This window comes from Canis lupus, chromosome 25, assembly GCF_048164855.1.
Source record: "Canis lupus baileyi chromosome 25, mCanLup2.hap1, whole genome shotgun sequence".
NCBI classification, from domain to species: Eukaryota; Metazoa; Chordata; class Mammalia; order Carnivora; family Canidae; genus Canis; species Canis lupus.
The window spans coordinates 18,664,261-18,682,063 of NC_132862.1; the positions used below are offsets into that span (position 1 = coordinate 18,664,261).

A 17,803-nucleotide genomic window follows, 5' to 3' on the forward strand; every position below is an offset into this window, starting at 1 on the left:
ACCTGTTCATTCCCCTGATGTCTCTGAAATGAAGAATATGCCACTGTTGACCTTGTCCTGCTTTTGAAGCTCTTTATTTCATTACCTGTATTGCAACATGTTTTTTTTCCTTCTATTTCCAACATGTATGCTTCTTCCACCCTCCCTATAAATTGAGGGGCACCTGTGAATTTTGTTGATCATCCATTACATACACAGAGTCCAGATGTCTCAGCATTTAGGACTTTCCATAATGCTGCCACTTTCGTCTGTCTTTTCCACCACTCTCCCATGCTGTGTACACCCTGACACAGTCGCACTGATCGCTTGCCAACGGATGTGAAATACGAGCCTTCAAACTTCATTTGAGAGAGAATATTACAAAGGTTTTTAAAGTAAGAACTCTTCTAGCTCATCTAAAATACGGCTTCATTTGCATTTTTTATTTTTAGAGAGGGGTGGGGTAGAGGCAGAGAGAAAGAGGGAAAGAATCTTAAGCAGGCTTAAGTGCAGAACCCAACACAGGGCTCAGTCTCACAACCCTGAGATCATGGCCTGAGCTGAAATTGGATGCTTAATTGACTGAGCCACCCAGGCACCCCTCGTTTGCATTTTTATCTTCAGTTTACTGTTTGTACAAAACTGGATTATCTGGGAAATGATAAGAATGTTTACCTACTTCCTCAAGATTTGGGAGTTATTTGTGTATACACAGATTGCTAATTGTTAAAATATTTTTGTAAGTATCTCTCCCCCACCAAAACTCTGTTCATTCATGCTGTGATTGCTAATGAGTTGAGCATGAGTGGGTTGCTTTAAATCCATAGTACGTTTGCAAAGAACGGTCCCTTTTCTCAATCCCCTCTCATGCTGTCACGGCGGCAGTGAACACTGGTGAGGCCAGAAGGCAGCCTGCATGAGAAACCCAGTGAGGGAGCGCAAGCTTTAAGGAACCCCTGATTCTGTTTACACTCTCTTGAAGGAATTGAAATGTTTTTTCTCTCCCTGCATAAATATTTCTGACAGGATAATTAAACGGGCCAGACTGCTTTGTCAAGTACCAGAGTGCTCAGTGTTCTCCCCTGTCCTGAAAATTATATGTGCCCGCCCCACCGCCACCATCCCTAAGCTTCATGAGTTTTCCTGGCTCTGTTTATAGTCTGGTCTCCTTAAGATCCTGTGCTGGGCTCTGACTTGGAGCAACTCTTGAGTAGAGATGTAGCTTGAAGAAGGTACAAGTCAATTAGAAGAATAAGAGAAATGAACAGGGAAGTGTTGAATTGCTGTATTGCACACCTGAAACTGATAGAACACTTTATGTCTACTAACAGGAATTAAAATAAAAACCAAAAAAAGGGAGAGAGAAATGAGGGTAACCAGTGGGAATTTCTTCTCGCATGCAGTGTCTTACTCTAGGAGAACAAGATCAAGATAAGCTTTTTATCTTAAGTCCAGTAGCTCGATTTTGCCTTGACACAACAGGCTACATTTGGAATATAACTTGTTCAGGATTGTCAGGGGGCTTTCAGATCTATTTTTAGCTCTGTGTGGGCCAGGAGGAGAAACACGAAGGGCAGAGAGAGGGATATGCATGTTCTCCACGTGAGCTCTGGCCCACACTCACCTGTAGTCTGCGGGGAATGTGCCAGAAAGCACTGTGGGAACGTGAAGTTGGCCTTGAAGTCTTCCTCCCAGCTTCCTCTGCTCCGAGGACCCAGCCTGGTGTTTTCATGCCCCTGTCTGCTGGGCAGCATTGCAGGGCTCTCTGCCCTCAATCTTTCTGCCACTTCTCCTCCAACAAGTGACTAGCATGCCAATAACTGACACTCGCATGAAGAATTACAAAGCCCTTCCTCATGCCTCGTACACTTGCCCACTCAGGGTGGTCAGAGGATGGACACCATCACTCTCCCCTTAGAGACAGGGCACAAGGCAGGGAGGGGAGGGCTAGGAACAGTAAGCTCTATTGAGTGGCACCTCCAGAGCCAGCCCTTTCTCGTACCTCTGGCTATCACCTGTCCCTGTGTCTCTCCTCAGGACTAGGAGTTGTGGAAGAACTTAGTAAGTTTGCATCTCAGTTCGGCCATGTTGTAGTGTGTTTTTGGGAAAACATTTTTATTTTGCAGTGCCTCCAATTACTCACTTATAAAGTGGGAACTAGGGAGGCCTGGGTGGCTCAGCAGTTGAGCATCTGCCTTTGGCTCAGGTCATGATCCTGGGGTCCTGGGATCGAGTCCAGCATCAGGCTCCCTGTGGGGAGCCTGCTTCTCCCTCTGCCTGTGTCTCTGCCTCTCTGTGTGTCTCTCATAAATAAATGAATAAAATCTTTAAAAAATAAAATAAATGGGAATAATACTAGTAACTTCTTTTCATGAGTAGTGAACATAAGAATGCATATAAGTACTTAACATAGGACCTAGCCCCCAATAAAGATGAAATAAATTTTAGCTACGATTAATTATTAGCCCAGGGACATAATTTCCCACTTCCAATTTGAAGCTCAGCTTCTTGGGATAAAATGAATAATGAATCAGAAGTAGATAATGCATTTTCTACCCCTGCCGTTGAACAGCTTCAGGCAATACTCAACCTCCTTGAGACTCAGTTTCCTCCTTTATGAAATAAGGCACTGGACAAGGTGATCCTGTAAACCTCTTTAGCCGCAGGAATCTGTGGTTTTAACTATGACTCCAAGTTTCTAATCCCTTAACTGAAGTGGAAGAGGAAGACCAGAAAGGAATTTGAAAGTGCATTTTTCTTCAGATGAAGTAGTTGCAATGGGACAGCATTCTGTTTTTTCTGAGAAATTAGTTGGTAAGGGTTCTGATAGGAATTCCAGATGGGAATCTGACTGAAAAGTAGAGAAGGAGCAAGTTAGAGTTAGCATCATCCGATGTGCCAGACAATCTGCTAGGCACCCTGCCTTTGTGTAATTATTGCATCCTCAAAGGAACCTGGAGGGTAGTGATTCATGTACCCATTCAACAGATCTGGCCACTGAGGCACATGGAAGTGGAACATCTAATCCAAGCCATACAGCTAATGAGGGAAGAGCTGGGATTCAGACAGCAATCAGCCTGAGCCTAAAACCAGGGATGTGCCCGTCATCACAGTGACCCTTTATCTATGGGGTGAATGAATCCTGGCTAAATCAGGCTGCTCTCAGCTGCCCTCTCCAGATACCAAACTGGGAGCATTGCTTCTATGCTTTCCTTCAGATCATGGAATAGCTGAGCATAAATATTTGCGCGAGCTTTGGAGTGATGCTGGCTTGGGACTATTTCCCTCCACTCCCGACTCACCTCCATGCACTCCTGGCACCGAACTGCCCCACACGTGCAGGAGCAAGGCCCTAGTGGGGCAAGCATTCTGCTGCCTGGGTTCAGGGCAGTGACCTCACTGAGCTGATGAAGATATCAGGAGCCTTCAAAAGGAGTGAAACAGGAGGGATTCAGGACAAACATTTCCTCAGCACCTACGCTGTGCCAGCTTCTGTGTGAGGTCTTTCTGTGAGCTGTGTCTTCCTCTCTGCTGCTCTGTAACTAGACAGCGTCAGAACTTTCCCCAGCATTCTATTCCTCAGATTTCAGCTGGGGCGAGAAGTGTTAAAGGCAACTAAAGCTTGACCACTGACGCCACACAGGGTGGGCACCCCAACCGCCTCCCATTGTTGCTGCAGTGACCTCAATCTGATCCTGCAGACCCACCTGGATTGGGGCAGGGTGTGAGGTGCCGGTGACTCACTAACTATAGTGAGTATAGTTTTGAACTAAAAAAAAATTCATTCTTCATCAGCACATAATAGGGATCTGCCCTGCAGACAATTTTCCTGTGTGACTTCCATAAAAAGTCAAATAGCACAACTCGTGTGAACACCAGTAAACCCAATGCTGTATTTCCATAGCATTGCTCAGAGATGTGCTCAGTAAACTCGAATGTGAGTGAGGGTACACAAACGCTGATCCAATTTTCTTCTTTTTCTATATAGGAAAGATAGTAGGGCCCTAGAAAAAAATGTATACTCTGAAAAGATCATCTGTCAGATATTTACAACTTGACTTTCACAGTTCATTTTTCAAAAGTACTGGTAAAGCCTATCTGTCCCCAAAGAAGCTCCCCCCACCCAAAAAAAAATCATAATCTTTTTCCTTTGTAAGAGACATCATTTTGGGACCCAACAACAACAAAACATTCCAATAATGGAACCAAATTAAGGGAGCTCCCCAGCACTCCCAAGTTCACACTGTGGTTAATGGGAAATTTTACTGCTGCCAAGTGGATTGCCAAATCCATTTATTTCTGTTGCTGGCATTTCCTAAATTCTCCCCAAATGTCAATACTTTTTCAAAGCAAGCATCTGCTTTTAGTTTAAATGAATGTATCATGAGATTTTAGACAGGAATCCAGAAAGTTTCCCAAATTGACAAACTTAACAGGTCCTTAATTACTAAAAGAAAATATGGTGAAGCCTTATTTTGCTTTCGCTAAATATCTGTCATTGAGATAGAGCCAAGAAAGTAAGATGATGCAAATGTTTTTACTTAACACACAAGAAAAACAGCCCCACTGCTGTATAACCAAAGGAAGAATTCCCTGGGAAGCTACAAACGTTTAATGGCAAAATTTGCACATTATGAGCAAGATCTAATTTCTACTTAATGTTTCTCTCATGAAATCAATGATGAAGATGTTATTGGTCCCAGGAAGCCCTTCTCAGGACTTTTAGCCTTTTGAAAGTTCCTGGGGAAAATGTGAGAGAATAGTTTTGCTTGCAGAGTATTAGATTTTTATGTATGCTCTGATGCCCACGTGGATGACACGGGCTCTAAGACTTGGATGCAGAGAAGAGGCATCCACAGTGGAGCTGCAGGGAGACAGAAAACTGCCTCTTCCAATCACAGTCTTTCTCAGTGTCCTCTCCACCCATCCCCACTGGAGCCTCCCAGTCATCCGGCCAAATCACCTGACCACTGTGATTGTCTTTTTGGCTCTGATGGATCCAGGAAGTCTTTTTGACTTTTATCATCCTCTTACATTTAGCCTTGTCTCCAGGATCAGGTGAACAGGCAAATCCCAAACTGAACCAGGGCAAAGTTGCCCTAAAATGTAGGCTGAAGACCACCCCCAACAGAATTCTCTGAGGGGCTTATTGAGAATAATGATTCCTGGGCCCTCCCTCAGACCTACTGAATCTGAGGAGGCCTGGAATTCCACATTTTACCAAACACCCAAGGATTCTTAAGCACTAAAATTTGAGAACTATTGTTTTTGTTTTTTTTTAATTTTATTCACCTATTCATGGAGAGGCACAGAGAGAGAGGCAGAGACACAGGCAGAGGGAGAAGCAGGCTCCATGCAGGCTTCATGCATGTGGGACTCGATCCCAGGACCCCAGGATCATGACCTGAGCCAAAGGCAGACGCTCAACCACTGAGCCACCCAGGTGCCCCAAGGACTATTGATCTAAAAGGAAAAGTGAAGACAAAATATTTTAGGTCATGGAGGATCAACAGTCATCAGATGGTGCAGTCACTTGATGTTTCCTTATTTGGTGGGTCAGGAAATTCAGGATGCTGAGAGGCAATAAATATTATCACCCTGGGACACTTTTACCTTTACCTACTCCTCTCATCTATCCAGCGATCCCTAATAGCTTCACCGGTGTCAGATGAACCCCCCAAAAGAAGCTCTGACTGTCCTTAGTGTGACATGAGTTTCCAAAGGGACTCCGAATGCTCCTTTCTGTGACTTCTAAGTGAAGGTGTATGCCCAAGGGGTATTTACTGAGGTTTGATTTTATCAATTCATTCACCAGGTATGGGCTACTTAATTTAAGCTTTTTTACATTATTCGGAGAAATAACCTGCGGAGTTAGCTAAATCACATGCTTGGTCAATTCAGAGGCAAATGTTATTTTCATATTTTTCCCCTCTTGAATTGACCTGTCAATTTAGTCTAAATGGCTAACAGAGTAGTCCTGTATAGATGGGGCTTACATTGAAAATGGGCTTCTGATTTCCCCAAATTGCTTAATGATAGATCCAAAATGAATGTATTAGGAAGTTTTAATACTGTCTAATGCTGGCCCAGGGGTGATCTGTACTGTTGGAGTACATACTCATTCCCATTAAGAAATTTTATAATGTCTATTTGAAATTTTCTGCCTCTCTCTCTCTCTTTTTTTTTTTTTTTTTTAATATCTTTTCACATGGAGATAACTGCCTAATCCTTTCTTTTCTAAGAAGCTTTCCTGGCTTTACCGAAGAAGAGGCTGGGAATTACTCCTGATTCTTTCTTGCCCAAATATTCACCTCTAGCAGTCACCCCTAAAAATGCAGACCCACTCCTTTATGTGGTTCTGACATAAACTGAGTGGATTCCAGACTATCATTCTGCCATTTTTGCCTCTTCACTTTGCTGTTTGCCTTAGAGTGATTTTTCCAGGGGTAATGACTTGTTTGGTAGGGGTGTGATCTTACATTTAGTGCAACATATTCATTTGTGTATTTAATGGGATTTAAATTGTATTAAAAATGTATTATAGGGCAGCCCGGGTGGCACAGCGGTTTAGCACTGCCTTTGGCTCAGGGTGTGATCCTGGAGTCCTGGGATCGAGTCCAGCGCTGGGCTCCCTGCATGGAGCTTGCTTCTCCCTCTGCCTGTGTCTCTGCCTCTCTCTCTCTCTCTCTGTGTCTCTATGAATAAATAAATAAAATCTTAAAAAAAAATCTATTATGGGGACACCTAGGTGACTTATTCAGTTAAATGTCTGCCTTCAGCTCAAGTCATGACCCCAGGGTCCTGAGATCTAGCCCTTCATTGGGCTTCAAGTTCAGTAGGAAGTCTACTTGTCCCTCTTCCTCTCTCTCTGCCCCTACCCCCTGCTCATACTTGCTCTCTCTCTCTCTCTCTGTCAAATAAATAAATGAAAGCTTTAAAAAAATTATTATGGTATCAAAGAAAAAAATCACTCTGATGTCTAGCCTTAATTTTTTGTGGATAGTTTGAAATGTGGAAGTATATTACTTTTTTTAAAAGATTTTATTTATTTGGGGGCACCCTGGGTGGCTTAGCGGTTTGGCACCTGCCTTCAGTCCAGGGTGTGATGCTGGGGACCTGGGATCGAGTCCCACGTCGGGCTCCCTGCAGGAAGCCTGCTTCTCCCTCTGCCTGTGTCTCTGCCTCTCTCTGTGTCTATATGAATAAATAAATAAAATCTTAAAAAAAAAGATTTTATTTATTTGGATGCCTGGGTGGCTTAGCAGTTGAGCATCTGCCTGGGCTCAGGATGTGATCCTAGATCCTAGGGAGCCCACTTCTCCCTCTGCCTGTGTTTCTACCTCTCTCTGTGAGTCTCTCATGAATATATAAATAAAATCTTTAATTTTGTTTATTTATTTGAGAGAAAGCAGGAGGGAGCAGGGGAGGGGCAAGGGGAGAAGGAGATGAAGAATCCCAAGCAGACTCCATGCTGAGCACAGAGCCCAGCACAGGGCTCCATCCCATGACCCTGAGATCATAGCCTAAGCCAAAATCAAGAGTTGGACATTTAACCAACTGAGCCATCCAGGTGCCCTGAAAGTATATTACTTTTGAAGAAATTTCAAAAATATTACACTCTCCTTGTTTTAAAAAATTAATTGGAAAAAAAAAAAGGAGATAGGTTTTGATGAGTGATTTTAGAAACATTAAACAAGCTAATAAAAGCCAAAACATATATAGTATCTACTGTGTATCTGAGACTGAGAGGTCTGATGATGTGCCTAAAGAAGCTAGCTAGTAAATGGTAGAAATAGAATTTGAAGCCAGTCCTGGTTTTTGAGTTTGTGCTTTTAACTACTATGCAGAGTTAAAGTAGAGAAGCTGCTTAGTGGTACCTGGTAAGTAAGAAGTGCTCAATAAATAATAACTATATTTGTAATGTTCTTATGATTCTAAAGCTTGAGATGCTTCTGTCTTCCTTAGGATTGCTTCTATAATACTGAAAGAGCTGTAGAAATGGAGATATAAAATGGATGATAATATTATGTACCTCTAACTTGATTAGAATACGGAGATGCTTATTTAAGATTTACAAAGATTAGGAATAAAGAGAATAGAAAAACCATGTTTTTTTTTAAAAAAAAAATTAACTTAGCAATTACTGAATTTCTATTATGTACAGGTCACTTTACTAAAATTATTTTCTACGGTGTACAGATTACTGGGGTAAAAGAAGTAAGATTAATAAGACATAGATCTTGCCTATGAAGGAGCTTAAAACCAAGTAATGGTCTCAGATGCCTATCATTTAAGAGAGTGAATGCAGAAGTGCTGACTGTGACCTGCCCATGGAACGGGACAGATTTGAAATTCTAGATTAGAATCCTGGTGTCACAGTAGCTGTGTGCTGGGCGCACATCACTTAGCCCTCCAAATCTCAGTTTATTTTTGTTAGGATGTTGGTTACTGGCATTTCCTAAATCTTAAAAATGGCAGTAATTATACCTAATTCATTATACTCAAGAATTAATATAAAGACTTCAAAAGAATCACTTACTGTATCCTTAACAGAGAGTAAATGTTCAGCAAACAGCTGCTGGAAAACAAGAATTTCTGACCACTTCCCTGCATGGCCCACTCACTGGTGGAAAGATGTACCCGCTCTGTGAGGCAGTGGCAGGGGCCCTTCATATGTTGTGCCAGGGCCTTGGAGAAGCAAAGTGAGATGGAACCCAGATACTCTTTAGAATGGTGAGCTGAAGAACAAAGGCAGCTCCTCCTTTGGAGGCCAGAACAGGCCTTCCAGAAAGCAATTTACCCGCCATTTTTTTTTTCCTTACAGAGATACAGAAAGAAAACCAACATATAAGAAAGGCAGTGTATATATAAATATGTTTTCTAATTTTGTTATATGTTTAGGAGATGGGATGAGGGATCATGCTTTGAGCTGGTGAGTCAGTCAAGCAGAGTTGAGAGCAGAGGAGGGGAAAGCCATCTGTGCAGTAGCACAGCATGAATGCCAGGCAGAGAGGCACAAGACCTATGTGAGACCTCCCTTTTTGCTTGGGACCAGCACAAATCACTGAGGCCCTCTGAGCCTCATTTCCCCCTACTGTAAATCAAGGAGGGTGAATTATATCCGTAATTCTCAAATCTGAATGGCTGTCATATTTGTATGGCTCCCTATTAAGAGGTGCAGCCTAGAAACACCAAGACCTTTTTAAAAGCACCCAAGGTGATTTTATAGTACACTGAGGGTAGAAAAGCAGTGGAGTAGATGATGTCTTAGGTTCTGTAGGATAAATGCCAAAGGCCACCCAGTCTGGCTGGACTAGTGGGTACCTGATTATGTTGGGAATGTTGATCAGAACCACACTGTGGAAGGTTGTAAACAGTCTATCTGTACACACCAGGGCGTTAGTGATGATTTTTATATAAAGGCAGTGCTGTAGAAAAAAATGTATCTGTCAGTAGAAGGAGAAAAAAAAAGGAGAACTAGAAAGAGGCTGTGAACGAAGGTACGAGCAAGCAAAACTGAGTAAGGTGCAGTCTAGTTGACAGAATTTTGTAGAAATATTGCCGCCAATTCTTAATTCATATGAGACAATTAGTAGAGAAACATGGGGCTATAAGATAGATATGAAAAGGGATGCCTCTGAAACCAGAATCAGGTTGAAATGAAGTTCAGTTCTCACGTAGTAATCACAGTACTATTTAACCAGTGAAGGTCCTATTGAGATGAATGATCTGTTCTGTTATTAAATCAAAACCATGCCAATTTCTTAAGCTCCCACCAAAGGCTGAGCAAAAGAGACACTACAGAGGAACTGTTTCTTTCTCCTATTTCTCTCCCTTTCAGAAACAACAACAACAAAATACTGCTTATGAGTGTCTTGGGCTTCTGTAAAAGAAACATTTTCAAATATCTGTTAAGGTGGTGTGTACCTGACACCTGTTGATATCTAATGACTCTCAAAAGTTCCCAGGGAAAAAAGCAGAATCATCCAGGAGTACAGAGCCCAGGAGAAATGTCTTATCTGCATGGTCTTTGCATCTTGCAATACTCCTATACTCACCAAAATTACATGGTGAGCTCTTTTTTGAAAGTGTGTCAGTCCCTTAAGAGATTAACAGAGATACAGTTTTTCATAAAGAATTAGGTTCCCTGGGGATAATTTGATGCTGACTTTTCCACTGTATCATATGAATGTTAATGGACAGCCTTAAATGTTTAGATTCCTAGACTGCCTTAAGTGGTAATTAATCACACTGAATTCATACATAAAAGGTTTAAATTGCCATTCTAACTGATGTGAGCCATGACAAATGAAAATCACTACATCTTTTCTATCAAATTGTTGTGGGTTTGTGGGTTTTTTTCCTGCTGATTTTGAAGAATATCCAAGCTCAGTTACATTCTGAGGGACTTAATCTTCAGCCTTAATTTCTAAAGTCTGAATCTTCTTATGGATTTTGGGAGGATTTCCAAATTAATATTAATGAAGATTTATGAGTGGCACCTAAGTGGTATAGTTGGTTAAGCATCTGACTCTTGGTTTTGGCTCTGGTCTCATGGTCTCATGGTCTCAGGGTCTCAGAGCAGCTGCCTGTGTCAGGAGACTATTTCTCCCTCTGCCCCTCCCTCCCTAAAATAAATAAATCTTAAAAAAAAAAAAAAAGATTTATGAAATCCTTGGAGGAAGAGTTCTGCTAACCATGAAATCAGTAGTCAAATTACCAGGATTAAAAAATAAGCTTTCATTTACATGTGCCCATGGAAGATGTACTTCAAGGTATATTTTAAATTAGAAACCAAGGAGTACATAAACATAGTGGACTTCCGTAGTTACACTCTTTCAGTGTTTGTTGACTAAATGAATGAATCAGTTTTTAAAAAAGCATTACTAAAAGAGATGAGATACAAATTTCTTATAATCCTGAAGCTTTCAAGCCACATCCCAAAAATAATCCACTGAAGCACACAGGTGTTACACCTTGATATCAAGAGCAGGACTGTGCATCAAGGGGAGCCCAGTAGGAGTTAGCTTGCTTCCAGGAAGACAAGGATGGCATGGACCTCCCTTAGGAAATAGCTAACATAAAAAAAAAAAAAAAAAAAGGAAATAGCTAACATGTAATAGGCCAATGATACATATGAGCCAAATTGCACAGATGAATGCAGGTCTATGCTGGAAACATGACTTTTTTTCAAGGTCTATCATAGAAGACTCTTCCAGGTAAAATTGCCTTGTAGCATGCTGCTTCTAGCACTTGGAACTCAAACTCATGGACTCAATAGTAGTTTTTCCTCTCCAGATGTTCATCACCCAGACACTGAAGACGTAGGGGTTTTGCAGCAGGAACGACACTGAGCCTCCTTTGCTAATTTATGAAGCAATTCTGCTGAAATCTCAGCGTGTGAACAGATTACCAGAGAATCTTTTTAAAATGTAGGGTTTGATTCAGGAGGTCTGGATGGAGCCGGAGGCTCTGCATTTCTAACAGGTTCCTGGTGAGGTTGATGATACTGGTCCATGAATCATACACTGAGCAGCAAGGTCATAAAAAATGGGTTTCTAAGTAGTTAGAGGAAGCAGATACAGTGTGATGGAAGAGTATGGGCTCTCGACCCAGAAGACGGGCTATATGAACATGATGAGTCACTAAGGTTTTCTGAATCCAAATTTTCTCCTTCAAAAAATGAAAATGATAGGGCAGTGAACACCTGCTGCATGAGGCTGTTGTGAAGATTAATACTGTTAATGTGAAAATTTCCCAGAGCATAAGGTACATTGCCAAAAAAATGATTGTTGACCCTAAATAGTGAAGACATAAGCATACAATTCCGTATTGGTACCCAATAAATGTGGGAGGACCCTTAGGTTGTGTGTTCTCTATAGTTCGGGGATTCTGTTTTTTTCATTCCACTCCTTTTACAGGTTATGTCTAGCACTGAGCAAAGTAGTCAGTGTTTGTGAAATTGTATTAGTAGCGAAGTTGATCACTGCTGGTGTGTATTTTTGGCTTCAAAAATACTGATATCAGAATAATGACCCAGTTTTGCCCCCATGGCACAAGCAGGAAAGAGAACTGCCACCCAAAATGTTGGTAATAACTTTGGGGCCTTGAGTCCTCTTTGAACCAGAAGTAATCACTTTTGGGAGAAGACTAAAATGAAGAAAACAGAACCAGCCCAGATTTTCAATAAAAATAATATGATTAAATAGCCAATCATTCTTTGCCAACCAGTAGTCATGGTATTTTCTAACTTCACATCTTATGTATAAAAGGATCCTTCTTAGATATAAGAGCAAAGGTTAACATGAGCAGTTTGGCTGACTTGTCCCTGATAGGTGCCTCAGCCACTGTTAGCAGCCCAGCCTGTGGTGGTGCAACCAGTACTCCCGGGGCTCAACTCCTCTTGTTGGAGTTGGCTCCAACTGGCTCCCACAAATGCCTCCACAACTGTTCCTCTAAGGGTCAAGGTTTCTGATTAACAAGCCTGTAAAATATTAAGTAAAACTCTCAGGAAGTGCACAGCAGGAAACAGAAAGTAGAAAAAAAATCAGTGAATAAACTGCAGCATCATTTACATGTCTTTCCACTGAGAATTCAGAGACGGAAACCGTTGGCACCTTGAGGCAATCTAGTGCAGTTCATTTGCAGTGAAATCCAGAGAGAATCAGGTTCTCTTTGCGAAAAGAAATGAGGTTTTAACGTCTAGTCAGAGGATTTAAACAAAGTGTTATTAAAAGATTTTTTTTTCCCTCTTTATAATCTGTAGGTCCCAGGAGAAGAAAGAAGAAGCCATCACATTACTGAAGGACTCCATTCAATATGGTCCAGAGTTTGCAGATGCGTATTCAAGCTTAGCTTCATTGTTGGCCGAGCAGGTAATTGTGTCCTTGGAACTTCACATATTTTCTAAAAAGTTTTTACTGTTGAATGTATAAATTAATATTAACCAGTTTTTGGTATTGATGGTTTAATTTGTAAACCCATATTGGACAGCCAATCTCTATGTCAGTTTCTTCTTGACAGAAATTACAAGCCCAGCTTCCTTACTCTGAACTGTCAGTGTAGTGAAGAGAGCCTTTAGGCAAAGATGGTCCATTAGAGGTCATTGATATATTCTGTGTCACTTTGGGACAGAATCTGTCAAGAGCAATACACAATATTTGCCAGCTTTATTGCTCTTTACTTATATTTTTCTGGGGAATTATTAATGGGAGTCAGATCTCCAAACTCAATAGGGAACCAATCACTGATAATCTTAATAGATCCTGTGTCTCAGTACCTGTTAAAATATTGCAGAAGCTTACAGAACAGGTTCCAAAAAGACAACACTTCTCATGGCATAAAGGGATATTTTTATCCGCCTCCTTCTCTTTGCTTGTGTCTACATGATTGGATACTGGTTTCAGTGTTCTGGATGCATGCCCCCTGCTGAGGGGAACCAAACATAAATTGTCTTCTCTAAATTAATGATACCGTTTTGTTGACACACATAAGTGCCTTCAGTAGATAGTGGATTCTGCTATCACACAATTGCCAGATTGTCTTTAAAATCAAGGTCAACAATAGACGTGGCCAACAGGCACATGGGAAAATGCTCCGCATCACTTTCCATCAGGGAAATACGAATCAAAGCCACAATGAGATTCCCCCTCACTAGTGAGAATGGTGAAAATTAACAAGACAGGAAACAACAAATGTTGGAGAGGATGTGGAGAAAGGGGAACCCTCCTGCACTGTTGGTGGGAATGTGAACTGGTACAGCCACTCTGGAGAACTGTGTGGAGGTTCCTCAAAGAGTTAAAAATAGAGCTACCCTATGACCCAGCAATTGCACTACTCGGGATTTACCCCAAAGATACAGATGCAGTGAAACGGCAGGACACCTGCACCCCAGTGTTTTCTAGCAGCAATGTCCACAATAGCCAAACTGTGGAAGGAGCCACAATGTCCTTCAGCAGATGAATGGATAAAGAAGATGTGGTCTATATATGCAATGGAATATTACTCAGCCATTAGAAACGACAAATACCCACCATTTGCTTCACCGTGGGTGGAACTGGAGGGTATTATGCTGAGTGAAGTCAGTCAATTGGAGAAGGACAAAAATTATATGGTCTCATTCATTTGGGGAATATAAAAAATAGTGAAAGGGAATAAAGGGGAAAGGAGAGAAAATGAGTGGGAAATATCAGTGAAGGGCACAGAACATGAGTGACTTCTAACTCTGGGAAACGAACAGGGGTAGTGGAAGGGGAGGTGGGTGGGGGGGTTGGGGTGACTGGGTGGCTGGCACTGAGGGGGGCACTTGATGGGATGAGCACTGGGTGTTATGCTATATGTTTGCAAATTGAACTCCAATAAAAAATATACAAAGATAAATAAAGAAAATAAAATAAAAGTCAACACCTTCAAAAGATGCCCTGTAGCATTCCATTGGCTTAAATATAATGAATGATTTGATACTGCATGTCAGTTACATAGAGGTGTGATTTGCATTCAAAAAACTTTGGAGGTTTCACCAGGAAGCCAATTTAGAACTTTCTATGGATATTTAAATGTCAGAAATGAGAGCCTAGTTTTCATGCTAACTCTAATAGTAGTTGAACTTTAGACAAAACTCATGTTTGTTGGATGATTTTAGTGCATGTTTTAACATAGTGGTTAAGCGGACATGGTGATGGTCATATTCTATGATATATACTGGTTGTCCTCAACTCCCTTTGGCTTGTTTTAAAGCAGACACAGAGGAGTTTTCTGAAGCAAAGATTGACTCTGCCATTGTTCCTTTTTCTCACCTCATCCTGTTTCATTCATTTTCATAAGAAGACCTTTAATCCTGCCTCTGCCTGTCCTCTGTCTTGCAGTCGCTCACACATGCCAAGCATGCTCCTCTTTTGGGGCCTTTGCCTGCAGCACTTTTCTCCCAGACATCTTAGAATATCCTTCCTCCTACTATGCTGGTTTTACACAAACTTTACCACATCAGAGGGATTGTTTTTTATTACCCTTTCTAAATACCAGCGTCACACTGCCCATCATGTTCTCTGTCACCTTGTCCTGCCTTATTTTTCCCTATAACATTTATCATCATCTAACATATGTTTTTTTTTTAAAGATTTTATTTATTTATTTGAGAAAGGTAGCATGAAACAGGATGGGGGTGCAGTGTGAGAAGCAGACTCCCTGCTGAGCAGGGAGCTGGACTTGGGGCTTAATCCCAGGACTCCAGGATCATGACCTGAGCAGAAGGTAGATGCATAACAGACTGAGCCACCCAAGCACCCCTGACATGTTTGTCTGTGATCCTTCTCCCACCACTAGAATATTTAACTCACAAGAATGACCATCCCCTCTATTCATGGCTGTATTCCCATGGCCATCACGTTGTATACATTCAATACACTTTGAGTGAATAAATGAATCCCTATGAACTGTAGAATATATAGTCTCTCCAATCCAGTACATATTCTAAATTTTCCTCTTATGTTGTGGGAGGAGTAAGCATGTGGGCCACACTGTTTTGTAATTGATCATACCTAAATGTGATATGTTTGTCCTACACTAAGCGGTAGTATGAGGAACCACCATATGAAATTACTTTTTGTAACCATAGAATCAGGGATGGGGTTGAGGACAGCATCTACTATATCATTCAGTGGCTTCTTTATGAGAACTCAGGAAAAATTTCTCTCATCATCAGTATTAAGAAAGGCTCAGCCTCTCCTGAGTTGCAAGCTCTTAGCTTTATTTTTAATCTAATGCAGGAAAGTCTTGCAGATGCTAAAAAGGGTCAGCTCTATTTCCATCCACCTTGCCCCTGACCTCTGATTAACAGCCATCTGGACTGTATAGTTAGCTTTTCTGTGTGTGATGCTTTTATTCCTGAGTTTATCATTTTCCTTAATTTATTTTATTCAATTTTTGTTTCCAATTTTTAAAACTTCCTCGGTTTGTAGAATAATGAGGTATAAGTAAGCAAATAGAGTTGACCCTTGAACAATGTGGGGTTAGGTGCATTGACCACCTGTTCAGTCAAAAATCTACATACTGACTCCCCCTAAACTTAACTGCTAATAGGCTACTGTTAGAAACCTTACCAATAACAGTTGATTAGCATATATTTTGCATATGTGTTATATACTGTACTCTCACAATAAAGTAAGCTAGAGAAACGAAAATGTTAAGAAAATCATAAGAAAAAAAAGAAAATTATAAGGAAGGGAAAATACATTTACAATACTGTGTTTATTGAAAAAAGCCTGTGTATAAGTGAACCCTCGCAGTTCAAACCTTATGTTGCTCAAGAGTCAACTGTAAATAAAGTATTGCATTAATAGTTCCCAGCTCTTATCTTTTTTCCCCCCGATTTACCAGGACAGATAATAAACATTTAATTGCTCTTCTTGGGGAAAATTACTCTTACAGTAAATGATAATATCCCTTACCTCATACCGGTGATAACACAGTATGTTGTTTTGCAGAGCTCTCTACAGATACAAGTAGAATTTGTATCTCTTCACACAATTACATCTTCCTAAAATGCCATCTTTTCTTTCTCTCCTTATAAATCCTCCCTAGTTTTCAAGATCTAGTTCAACTCCTACTTGCTCCTGCCACATTTCTCCACCTCCCCTTCTCATGGGAGTCATGTTTCCTCAGAGCTCCTATAACAGTCATGGGAACACACATCAACGTGAAAACTAATCACATATTTTTAACTCTTCAATTAATATCTGGAGCTATAATTTAAACAATTTTCCAGGTTTGTTTTCTTCACAAAACCATAAGTTTCTTTAAGGAAAGCAGTGGCTTCTTCGTATATCCATTGCTTTTCTAGGGCTTAGGATAGTTCACTGTATAGTGCAGGCATTCATACCCCGTGTGTGGACTTGATTTGCTTTGGGATTCGGGTACTCCCTGTAGTGTGATCTTAAGAGCATTTGACAGGGAGCTAGGAGACCTGGTTCTAGACCTTCCTCTAGAGTTAACCAACTGCACAGACTTTGGTCAGGAGTACTTTACCTCTCTGGGCCTGTTTCCAAATCCAAAAATTGATAAATATTCTAAATTATCTTTACCTAGTGGTTAACATAGTGGTTAAGCGGACATGGTGCTATGTCTATGGCGCTAACATCTTAAGAGTATCTGAAGTTATCTTCTTTAATGTCAACTAAGTGCTAATGAATTGGCTTTTACCATATTTTTTTTAATTCAAGTATAATTAACAAACACTGTTATATTAGCTTTGGGTGTATAGTACAGCAATTGGACATTACTATACATTATTCTGTACATTCTATACATTACTCAGTGCTCATCGGTATACATGCCCTTACTGCTGATGAGTATTTCAATGAATAATATAAGACTCCATTGTAATTAGTGCTATTGTTTCTGTACAAATAAAGCATTAATATGCTAATATTGTGAAAAGCGAGTTGCCTTAATCAATATCTGGTCTTCAATTGTGTTGTCTTCCTAAAGTAATGAACTCCAAGTTGATGAAAAGTTACTGCTCTAAAAATGATCAAGATGTTTCATGACCTTGAAATGTATTGCAGTCCATTCTGTAGTATCTTGCTATTAACACATTTTCTAGAAAGTGAACGTTTAGAGGTGCCTGGGTGGCTCAGTCGGTTAAGTGTCTGCTTCTGACTCAGATCATGATCCCAGGGACCTGGGATTGAGTCCCACATCTGGCATCCTGTTCACCAGGGAGTCTGCTTCTGCCTCTCCCTCTGCTACTCCCTCTGTTTGTGCTCTTTCTATCAAATAAATAAACAAAATCTTTAAAAAAAAACAAATGGAAGTTTAAAAAAGACAA

The 17,803-nt window shown here is 40.8% G+C and overlaps 1 protein-coding gene across 1 annotated transcript in view; it reads left to right on the forward strand.

Moving 5' to 3' along the window:
- Positions 1–17,803, forward strand: part of TMTC1 (transmembrane O-mannosyltransferase targeting cadherins 1) — a 273,784-nt gene that overhangs the window by 220,906 nt on the left and 35,075 nt on the right. Inside the window, exon 13 of the mRNA XM_072798473.1 lies at positions 12,746–12,854. Within this exon, the coding sequence (XP_072654574.1) occupies positions 12,746–12,854 (109 nt within the window). The remainder of the gene's footprint in view (positions 1–12,745; positions 12,855–17,803) is intronic.